The sequence below is a fragment of the Rattus rattus genome, chromosome 10 (assembly GCF_011064425.1).
Source record: "Rattus rattus isolate New Zealand chromosome 10, Rrattus_CSIRO_v1, whole genome shotgun sequence".
NCBI classification, from domain to species: domain Eukaryota; kingdom Metazoa; phylum Chordata; class Mammalia; order Rodentia; family Muridae; genus Rattus; species Rattus rattus.
The window spans coordinates 20565039-20577579 of record NC_046163.1 but is presented as its reverse complement, the minus strand read 5'-3'; the positions used below and the strand labels follow the sequence as shown (position 1 = coordinate 20577579).

Here is a 12541-nt window from a genome sequence, read left to right as displayed (position 1 = left end):
TGTGTGTGTGTGTGTGTGTACAAGTTGCATATGTGTGTATATCAGTATATATGTTTGTGTGCATGAATGTATATATATATATTAAATTAACATTGTTTACTGTTATTTCATTACATAATACTAGCATAAATGTAAATATAATTACTCATTAAAACAAAACTTCAATATCAAGTGCTAAATCTTTAGCTTTAGATTTCATATATTTATTTATATTTCAATTCACTTATTTATTTTTGTTTCTCCTTCAGTTTCTCTAATTAGTATTCCTCATGTCAATTTTGCTTCTTCTGTTGCAATGCCTACCTCCAATGCAACTTTGGTTATCTCATAACCAAAGATTAAGATGGAAAAAACAAGTCTTACACATTTGACAGATTCAGCCACAGACTTTGATTGGATTAAAATGATGTTTCTACTTTTGTTGGGATTCTCTCAGAAAACTGGTTCTCAGTCTACATCTCTTCATTTCCTAATATGTAGATAATTTTTCATCCACTTAATGCTGACTTATGTTTATTATGTAGTTTATTTTTCTTCAGTTCATAGCCTTAAGTTTACCTTCTAGGACTATTACTTAATTTTCCGTTTGTTATTTCCAGACTCTTGTCAATAATCCCAGCTTGAGTTTTGTATGATTGTTTTGTTTTGTTCTGTTCTGCAATCTATTATTACAGTTTGATATATACAGCATTATCATACATTACACTCAAGGTGTTTATTGAATGACACATCCTCTGAAGTGGTATTGTAAAATGAAGTTCTTCATGTACATTTATATCATGCTTCTTCTGCTTCTCCAGATTTATGTTTTCTTCTTGGGATAAATTATGTGTTCATTCACTCACTTTTTCATTACTGTTATTCTTAGTAATCCCCCAAAATGTCCACTGATGCCTCTTGATTAAATATATTTAGGAGAGAAACATATTTAAGAATAAAACATCCTGAAACAAGAGTGGATGCTGCTTGGGTGGAAGCATACATGGTCCTCTATATAGTGATTATGTATTACATGAGAGAAGACTAACTTTGTAGACCCATATAAAAAAACATGCAACCCTTCCAGTCTCCATCTGCACCCAGAGCTGGAGCTGTTCCAGAGCCTTTATACCCAAAACCTGTCCACAGAGACCTGGTCTGCCAGGAGTGCACTTCTCCATAACCCCACAACCCAGATGTGGTATCCTACAGTCTCTCCATTGACTGTCCAAGGAGAAACACATGGAAGTGCACGGGGATCAGAGGCAGCAGGGCAGCCTAAGAGACAACTCTTGCTGTTTCCACCTGGACCCAGAGCAGGGGCTGTCCCACAGTTCTGGAAGCCAAAACATGCCCTGAGTGAGCTGGTCTTCCAGGAGCCCTCTCACTCCTAAGATCATGGGCTCAAAGGCCCATAGGAGGCACAACACCACTCAGAGACAGCAAGACCAGCTAAGATCAGAGATAATCAGACGGTGAGAGGCAAGCCCAAGAACCTAAGCAACAGAAACCAAGACTACTTGCCATCATCAGAGCCAAGTTCTTCAAAAACAGCAAATACTGGATATCCCAACACACCTGAAAAGCAAGATGTGGATTAAAAAGCAAATCTCATGATCATGATAGAGGACTTTAAGAAGGAAATGAATAACTTCCTTAAATAAATGCAGGAGAACACAGATAAACAAGTAGAAAGCCCTAAAGTGGAAGACAAAAATCCCTTAAAGAATTACAGGAAAACACAAAGAAAGAGGTGAAGGAATTGAACAAAACCGTCCAGGATCTAAAGATGGAAATAGAAACAATAAGGAAACCACAAGGGAGACAACCCTGGAGATAGAAAACCTAGGAAAGAGATCAGGAATCATAAAAGCAAGCATGACCAACAGAATACAAAAGATAAAGAGAGAATCTCAGGGGCAGAAGATACCACAGAAAACATTGCCACAATAGCCAAAGAAAATGAAAACACAAAAAGCCCCTAACCCAAAATATCCAGGAAACCCAGGACACACTGAGAAGACCAAACCAAAGAACGATAGGTATAGAAGAGAGTGAAGACTCCCAACTTAAAGGGCCAGTAATTATCTTCAACAAAATTGAAGAAGAAACCTTCCTTAAACTAAAGAAAGAAATTCCGATGAACATATAAGAAGCTGACATAAGAAGCTGACATAACTCCAAACATATTGGACGAGAAAAGAAATTACTCCTATTACATAATAGTCGAAATGCCAAATGTACAAAAAGAAAGAAAGAATATTAAAAGCAGAAAGGAAAAAAGGTCAAATAACATATAAAGGCAGACTACTACTATATCCAGCAAAACTCTCAATTAACATAGGTGGAGAAACCACAATATTCCATGACAAAACCAAATTTACACAATATCTTTCCACAAATTCAGCTCCTCAAAGGATAATAAATTGAATACTCTAACACAAGAAGGTAAATTACACCCTAAAAAAGCAGGAAAGTACTCTTCCCGCAACAAGCCCCAAAAAAGATAGCCAGACAAAAAGAATTCTACCTCTAACAACAAAAATAACAGTAAACAATCACTATTCCTTAATATCTCTTAAAATAACTCTATTCCCCAATAAAAAGTTATAAACTAACAGACTGGATACTTAAACAAGACCCAGTATTTTGCTACATACAGGAAACACACCTCAGTAACAAAGACAGACACTACCAGAGAGGAAAAGACTAGGAAAAAATTTCCAAGTAAATGGTCCCAAAAACCAAGGTGGAGCAACCATTCTAATATCCAATAAAATCAACACTCAAACAAAAGTTATCAAAAAAAGATAACTTCATACTCTTCAAAGGAAAAAAATCTACCAAGATGAGCATTTAATTCTAAACATCTATGCTTCAAATGCAAGGGTACCCACACTCATATAAGAAACTTTACTAAAGCACAAAGCATACATTGAACCACACACAGTAATAGTAGGAGACTTCAACATACTTTCCTCATAAATGGACAGATCATGGAAACAGAAAGGAAACACAGAAACAATGAAACTAACAGAAGTTATGAACCAAATGAATTTAATAGACATCTGTAGAAAATTTCATCCTAAAATAAAAGAATGAACCTCATGGTACCTTCTCAAAAACTGACCATATAATTGGTCACAAAACAGGCCTCAATAGATACAAGGAAATTGAAATAATCCCATGTATCCTATCAGATCATGATGAACTACAACTGGTCTTCAATAACAACAAAAACATCAGAAAGCCTGCCCACACATGGAAGCTGAACAATTACTCAATGACAACTTGGTCAAGAAAGAAAAAGAGAAAGAAATTAAAGACTTTTAGAATTTAATGAAAAAAAAAGGCACACCATACCCAAACTTATGAAATACAATGAAAGCATTTCTATGAGGAAAACTCATAACTCTGAGTGCCTTCAAAATGAAATTGGAGAAAGCATATACTAACAGCTTGACAGCACATCTGAAAGTTATAGAACAAAGAAGAAGCAAATTCACCCAAGAGGAGTAGACAGCAGGAAATAGTCAACCTCAGAGTTACAATTAACAAAGAAGAAACAAAAAGAACTACACAAAGAATCAACATAAACTAGGAGCTGTATTTCATAAAATCAACAAGATTAGTAAATCCTTAGCCAGAGGGCAGAGAGACAGTACCCATATTAACAAAATCGGAAATGAAAAGGGAGACATAACAACAGAAACTGGGGGAATTAAAAAAATTGTATGATCCTAGTACAGAAGTTTTTATTCAACATAACTGGAAAATCTGGAGAAAATGGACAATTTTCTAGACAGAAATGAGGTACCAATGTCAAATCAGGATATGTTAAACCATCTAAACAGTCCCATAACCCTTGCCAAGGCTGGACCCCTCCCCACACAGGGTAGGGGAATGTCAGGACAGTGAGGCAGGAAGGGGTGGATGGGTGGATGGGGGAATCATCCTCATAAAAGAAGGAGGAGGTAGGATATGATAGCAGGGATATATAAGGGAAACCAGGAAAGGGGATAAAACTTGAAATGTAAATAAAAAATATCCAAAAACAAAATTAAAAAAAAAGTCTCCTAACCAAAAAAGCCCAGGACCATCTGGGTTTAGTGCAGAATTCTATCATACTTTCAAAGAAGACCTAATGCCAACACTCTTCAAACTATTCTACAAAATAGAAACAGAAGGAACCTACCCAATTCTTTCATTGAAGCCACAATTATGCTTTTACCTAAACCACACAAAGACTGTACAAAGAAAGAGAATTGCAGACCAATTTCCCTTATTGATGAAAAATACTGAATAAAATTCTCAAAAACCTAATCCAAGAACACATCAAAATGATCAATCACCATAATCAATTAGGCTTCATCTCAGAGAAATCCATCAATATAATCTACTATAAAAACCAACTAAAAGAAAAAAAAAGCACATGATCATTTCATTAGATGCTGAGAAAGTGTTTGAAAAATTTCAACATCCCTTCATGATAAAAGTCTTGGAAAGATCAGGAATTCAAGGCCTATACATAAACATAGTAAAAGTAATATACAGCAAACCAGTAACCAACATCAAACTAAAATGAGAGAAACTTAAAGCAATTCCACTAAAGTCAGGGACTAGAGGAGGCTGCCCATTCTCTCCCTATATATTCATTATAGAAACTTAAGTACTAGCCAGAGCAAGTAGAAAACAAAAAGAGGTCATAGTGATACAAATTGGAAAAGAAGAAGTCAAAATATCACTATTTTCAGTAAATATGATAGTAAATTTAAGTGACCCCAAAAATTCCATCAGAGATCCCTTAGAGCTGATAAAGAACCTCAAAGTGTTGGGATATAAAATTAACTCAAACCAATCAGTAGCCTTCTACTCAAAGGATAAGCAAGTCGAGAAAGAAATTAGGAAAATGACACTCTTCAGAGTAGTCACAAATAATATAAAATACCTTATTGTGACTCTAACCAAGCAAGTGAAAGATCTGTATGACAAGAAATTAAATTCTCTGACGAAAGAAATTGAAGAAGATTTCAGAAGAAGGTAATATCTCCCATGATCATGGATTGGCAGGATTAATATAATAAAAATGGCCATCTTGCCAAAAGCAATCTGCAGATTCAATGCAATTCCCATCAAAATTCCAACTCAATTCTTCATAGAATTAGAAAGAGTAGTTTGCAAATTCATTTGAGAAAGAAAAAAAAACAGGATTGGGAAAACTATTGTCAATAATAAAAGAATTTCTCAGGGAATTAGCATCCCTGACCTACAGTTGTACAGAGCAATAGTGATAAAAACTTTATTGTATTGGTACAGAGACAGGAAGGTAGATCAATGGAATAGAATTGGAGACCCAGAAGTGAACCCATACACTTGATCTTTAACAAAGGAGCTAAAATTTTCCAATGGAAAAAAGACAGCATTTTAAACAAATGGTGATGGTTCAGCTGGAGGTCAGCATATAGAAAAATGCAAATTGACCAATTCTTATCTCCTTGTACAAAACTCAAGTACAAGTGGATCAAAGTCTGCCACATAAAACTTGATACACTAAAACTAATATAAAGGAAAGTGGGGAAAAGCCTGGAACACATGGGAACGGGGAAAAATTTCTTGAACAGAACACCAATGTCTTATGTCCTAAGATTAAAAATTGACAAATGGTACCTCATAAAATTGCAAAGCTTCTGTAAGGCAAAGGACACTGTCAATATTACAAAACAGCAACCAACAGATTAAGAAAAGGTCTTTACCAATCCTACATCTGATAGAGGGCTAATACATAATACATACAAAAATTCAAGTAGTTAGAGTTCAGAGAATCAAATAATCCTATTAAAAATTGGCCACAGAGCTAAACAAAAATTCTCAACTGAGGAATACCAAATGGCTGAAAAGCACCTAAATAAGTATTCAACATCCTTAGTCAGTCAGTCATCAGCAAATCCGAACAACCCTGAGATACCACCTCACAGCAGTCACAATGGCTAAGATCAAAAACTCAGGTGATAGCAGATGCTGACACGAATGTGCAGAAATAGGAATACTCCTCCATTGTTGATGGTATTGCAAACTGGTACAACCACTGGAAATCAGTCTGGAGGTTCCTCAGAAAAGTGGACATAGTGCTACCTGAGGCATATACCCAAAAGATGCTTCAATGTATAATAGGGACACATCCTCCACTATGTTCATAGTAGCCTTATTTATAATAGCCAGAAGCTGGAAAGAACCTAGATGTCCTTCAACAGAGGAATGGATACTGAAAATGTGGTACATCTACTCAATGGATTACTTTTCAGCTGAACTAGAAAATATCATCCTGAGCGAGGTAGCCTAGTCATGAAAGATCACACATCATATGTACTTTCTGATAAGTGGATATTAGCCCAAAAGCTAAAAATACCTAAGAAAAAATTCACAGATCAGAAGAAGTTCAAGAAGAAGGAAGACAAAAATATGGACACTTCATTCCTTCTTAGAAGGGAGAATAAAATACTCACAGGATGAAATACAAGGACAAAGAGTGAAGCAAGGCCTGAAGAAAAGGTCACCTAGAGATTGTCACACCTGGGCATCCATCCCATATACAGCCACCAAACACAATCACTATTGCTGGTGCCAAGAAGTGCTTGCAGACAGGAGCCAGATATGGGTGTCCCCTGAGCCTTACTGACACTGATGAAGATTCTTGAAGCTAATCATTGGGCTGAACAAGGGGACCCCAAGGGGGTAGTTAGAGAAAAGACTGAAGGAGCTGAATGAGTTTGCAACACCATAGGAAGAACAATAATATTAACCAACCAGACCCCACCAGAGCGCCTAGGAACTAACAACCAACCAATGTGTGCACATGGAGGGACCCATGCTGGAGGGATCCAACAACATATATAGTAGAGGATAGCATTGTCCAGCATCAATAGGAGGAAAAGCCCTTGGTCTTGTGAAGGCTTTTTCCTCCAATGTAGGGGAATGCCAGGTCGTTGAGGTGGAAGTGGGTGTATGGGAGTGGGAGAATCTTCATAGATGCGGGGGCGGGAAAATTGTATGAGAGATGGGCAAAAGGGGATAACATATGAAATGTAAATCCATAAAATATACAAGAAAAATAAAATTTAAAAAAATAAATGCCCATGTGTATAAATAAAACACACACACACACACACACACACACACACCAACAAACAGCACATTTTCTCTTATGACAGACCGCATCCCTAAGACATTGCAAGATACATATAAAAGATATCAAACTATTTGTTCTGAATCCATTGAGATATAGTATGTATCAAGGCTGCTCAAATTTACTTTCTGACATAGAAAGTAGAGGATTCAAGGAACAAGTTGCCCAAATAGAATACCTCTTCTAGGCTTCAGAAAGTAATCAGCAATGCAAATGCGGAGCAATCCAGGGAATCTGCCTCTTTCCATGACTTTGCATAAATCCTACATGAAGCTCTACTTTAAGCAACATCTGTCCCCTTCCTTGCTGCTGCTTCTGAGCTCGCCTTGCCAACAGCAGACTGCTTGTGATTTCCTCACTAAACTGAAATTGTAACTTCCTTCTGGATGAGTCAGTTGCCATTCATCTACTTGCTTCATACCTTCCAAAACTCTACTACTTTTTGTGTCACCTCTTTAACCTTTAGTCTTCCTGGGTATTTTTATTAACTTCTTGTCAATTTACTACAATTGGAAGGAAATAGATTATATTTATTTCAATGAAAGCTTCCCAAATTCATGTTGCAAAGTTAACTCTAATAGATATATATTTATTTCTGTGTGCAATTACCTTACTCCTCCTCATTGAAAGAGCGTAAGAGCTATTAAATCAAGAAGCCATGTGCAGGGCACGAGATTGGCAGCTACATGTAAAACAATCACAGAGAATGAGGATTATGTTTACTTTAAATTTATTGTTTTATCAAATCTGATTGAAGCACTTGTATGCTGAACTGTTTAGAAAACCTCTGAAGTGGGTTTAACCTAATTCTGCCTGTATTCTAATGTTAATTTGGGTCCCAAAAATTGTTTGCATGAGAGAGTCCACACATAGGACACTGAGGGGCCTTGCCCCTGGTTGGTTCTGATTGGTAAATAAAGATGCTGACAACCAATGTCTGGGCAGGGCAGGGAGTGGCATGAACATTGGATTCCACGGTTTGTGATAAGGAGGAGGATGAGAAGTAAAAGGGTGATCTGCCATGCAAGGAGAGTGTAGAAGTGAAGAGAAATGCCATGCCTGTGAAGAGTGCTGAACAGAGACTTGGCCACCATGGGACAGAGCTGGGCCCATGAGCCCAGAGCACAGCCTAGTTGAGTGATCCTGAGATCAGAACAGCAAAAATAGAATATAAAGTTTGGTAAATTATAATTCGGGACTATTAGCAGGAGGTAGATTAACCTTGTGGAGATTAGGTAGTGGCCTAACTTCCCCTGATTAAAGCATATCAAAGGCTGTGTGTGTGTGTGTGTGTGTGTGTGTGTGTGTGTGTGTGTGTGTGTGCGCACGCACATGCATGTGCCTTTCATTATGGAACATAAACCATTGAGAAGGGTAGTAAACCACAGATGGGATTTATTTATTAAATATTATTTCTACAAAACTCAAGACATAATTATATGGAGCAGGAAAAATATGGATTAAAATAAAAATGTATGTTAAAAAAGTGTGAGGAGGAAAGACCTTTTAAATTTTACTTTAAGGAGAGAGAGAGAGAGAGAGAGAGAGAGAGAGAGAGAGAGAGAGAGAGAGAGAGAGAGAGAGAGACAGCATGTATCTGTGTGAGTGTATGGGAACACCTATAGAAGTTTCCACAGAAGCCAAAAGAAGAAAAGTGCCAGATCTTCTATAGCTGGACTTACAGGCAGAAGAGAGATGAATCGGGTTATTGTAAGATTACACGCTGGTATCCTTCAAATCATCTCCTCATCACTGACATTTTAAAATATAAATGAAAAATTATTTGAGAATGTTATAATCATTCATTTAGATTATTTCAAATGACTCGGTTCTGGACTCCTATGACAAATTCCCTAAATTCAGTATAAACTACAGAAATCTAATATCTCACCGATCAGCATGCAAGAATGCGATCTCAAGGCGTTGATAGTTTGGCTCCATCCAGAGGTGTGAGAGGAAAACCTACACTATGTGCATTTATGTGTCTCTTGTATTTGCTTCCCTTTGCCTTTGAAAGTTTTTGTGTATATGTCTTCATTAAAGTTTTCATTAAATTTTCTAAAGAGAACTCCAATGGCTCAAGCTAGAAGATTAAGAATTGATAAATGGGACCTCATGAAATGGAAAATCTATCATAAGGCAAAGGACATAGTCAATAGGACAAATTGGCAACCTACAGATTGGAAAAAATCTTCAGTAACCCTACATCATATAGAGGGCTAATATCCAAAATATATAAAGAACTCAAGAAGCTAAATTCTAAATAAAACAATCCAATCAAAAATTGGGGTATAGAGCTAAACAGAGAATTCACAACAGGGGGGTTTCAAATGGCCAAGAAGCACTTAAAGAAATGTTTCAAATTCCTTAGTCATCAGGAAAATAAATCCAAGTCAAACAACTCTGGGTTTCTAGCTTATAGCAATCAGGATGGCGGAGATCAAAACCTCAGGAAACAACACATGCTGGCAAGAATGTGGAGAGAGAGAAATACGCCTCCATTGCTTGTGGGATTTTTTTAATGGGTACGATCACTCTAGAAATCAATCTGGCAGTTCCTCGGATAAATGGAAATAGTTCTACCTGAAGACTGACCTATAACACTCCTGAGAATATACCCAAAAGATGCCTCACCATACCACAATATTTGTTGTTGTAAAAATATAAAAAATAAAAAAAGTATCACTGTCTTTTACCTCACTATATTCAGCACCGCAGTGCCCCAAGATATCTGCTAGGTATCTTGGCAGAAACACATCCCAACTCCTTGGCAGCCCAGTGTCTCCTGCCGCCGCACACTTTCCTACACACAAATCATCACATAAAAGAACACACAACACAATAATCTTTGACCTAATTGGTAAGATATAATTGCCCACCTAAACATACAAAGCCCAGTACCATCCATCCCTTAAGAAAAATTGTAACAACCTGTAAAAGTACAGTGTAGAATCTTAACGCCACCCGCCATATTGTCCTGCCACAGCTTCTTTCTCTCCCTCTCCTCTCCTCCTTTCCATTCCAGTCTCCTCTTCCTTCAAACTTCTCTCCTGCCTATCCTTCCTTCTCCTCCAATGACAGGCTTCCTTCTATCCTGTACCTGCCACTCACCTGTACTTTACAAATTCAATGGGGAAGAGGTTCTGGTGAAGTCACCTGATTCCTGAATATGTGACTAGGCAGCTGTCCTTGGGATAGTAGAATTAACATCAAAATACAGATAACTCCTGTGCAAACCACAACAGATGTGTGTTCCACTATGTTCATAGCAGCCTTATTTGTAATAGTCAGAAGCTGGAAACAACCCAGATGCCCATCAACCAAAGAATGGACACAGAAATACTGTTCAGCTATTAATACTGAAGATATGATGAATTTTGCAGGCAAATGGATGGAATTAGAAAAATATCATCCTGAGTCAGGTAAAAAGACATGCATGGTATATACTCACTAATAAGTGGATATTAGCCAAAAAAATACCGAATACCAATGACATAATCCACAGAACCCAAGAGGGTTAGCAAGCAGTAGGTCCCAAATAACGATGCTTCAATCCCACTTGAGAAGGAGAAGAAAGCCATCATTGGAGACAGAGGAAGGGAGGGACCTGAGTGGGAGAAGGGATGGGGAGGGAAAAGTGAATATGATTAGGTATTGCAGGGGGGAGGAGAGAAACCTTAAGGGCCACCAGAATTTATAGAAATATGTAAACTTGGGGGTGGCTGGGTGGGAGGACCCTCTAGAATGTACCAGAAAACTGAGAGTTGAGAGACTCTCAGGACTCAAAGGGAGGGGCCCTAGATGAATTGCCCAGAAGTGGGGAGAGGGAACTTGTAGAGTCTACCTCCAGTTGAAAGACCGGCCATCAAGGAGAGGGATGATTGGGTTCTCATCCCACAGTCAAAAACTATGACCCAGAATTCTTCCTGTCAAAAAAAAAATGCAGGGACAAAAATAGAGAGGAAACTGAAGAAAAGGTGGTCCAGTGACTGATGCAACTTGGGATCCATCTCAAGGAGAGGATCTAAGACCTGACAGTATTACTGAGGCTACTCTGTGCTTACACACAGGAGCCTAGCATGGATGTCCTCTGAGAGGTCCAACAAGCAGATGAATAAAACAGATGCAGACACTTATACCCAACCAACGGACTGAAATGTGGAGCCCTTGTGGTTGAATTCGAGAAAGGCTGGAAGAAGTGGAGGAACCAGTGAGCCACTGGCCCAGCAATGTGGCAGCAGATAGGAGCTGCTCCTAGACCCCTGTCACATTTATAGCAAAGAACTGTCTAGTCTGGTCTCAGTGAGAGAAGAGCCTAACTCTTGAGAGACTTGAGGCCCCCAGGGAGTCAGGAGTCCTGATGGGGAGCATCCCCTTGGAGAAAGCAGGAGAAATGGGATGAGGACCTGCAGAGCAGACCAGAAAAGGAGTAACAACTGGACTGTAAAAAAAAAAAAAAAAAAAGAAACCATTCTCTTAAAAGCTGAAGTCATTATTCAGTAATTTATTTAAATTAGTTTGATTTACACAAGTTTGGACTTAAAAATAAATCATGGGAATTCTTTTAACTCAAAAATTACCAAAAAGAGCACTACGAATCCTTCTAACCAATGCACATTTCCAGGTCTCACTCTAAATAACTTCAAAAGAATTTCCAAATAGTGTATTTTTTATAAAGAAATTCTCTAGTTCATCCTATTATAACCTGCTTGAGCCTTCTGTCTCATTTGAAGTTGGGGAAGTGTAGGTCCTTCTAACAAAACTGTATCTACTAGGAAAGGTTCAGAAGATTAGTAGAAAACACGTTTGTCAATGCAATGAACAATGTTTTTAATGTTAAAATAAGCATGGCTAAGGAATAGATGCTTAAGTTTAGTGAACACCCAAGGTTGCAAAGTTTGATTATGGTAGGTTTTATTTTTTTCTTTGTTCTGTTTCCTTTTTTTGAACTCAAATTAAGGTAAACTCTTGTATGGGTGAATCCACAGTTTACTGAAGGGAGATTAGGAAACTTACAGATGATGTTCTATCGACTTCACAGCGGCTACTCAAAATGAAACAGGCCTCAGCGTTGTCCATCCTAAACACAGACAGAAAACAGAGTAACCATACTGAAGAGCTCCCTACTGAAGTGACGATGTCAATGCCTGGTCCGCGTCCCACATGTGTGTCCTTAAGCTGAAAGAAGAACTGTTGGCTATCCTGCTGAGCTTGACTACACCAGTGAGACAAACAGCTTGCATACAGCTCCAGAAGTAATTGAATTCGCTTTTTTTTTCTGATTTCAATTTATCTATATATACATACACATGTGTATTTTTATAAATATTTTTCTATAATTATATAATATATTTAATTAATATTTATCTTGCAAACTTG

The 12541-nt window shown here is 37.7% G+C and overlaps 1 protein-coding gene across 1 annotated transcript in view; it reads right to left on the bottom strand.

The window, feature by feature from the left end:
* The window catches only part of Kcnt2 (potassium sodium-activated channel subfamily T member 2), a 267014-nt gene that overhangs the window by 195645 nt on the left and 58828 nt on the right, over positions 1-12541 (bottom strand). The window contains exon 7 of the mRNA XM_032915567.1: positions 12179-12242. Within this exon, the coding sequence (XP_032771458.1) occupies positions 12179-12242 (64 nt within the window). The remainder of the gene's footprint in view (positions 1-12178; positions 12243-12541) is intronic.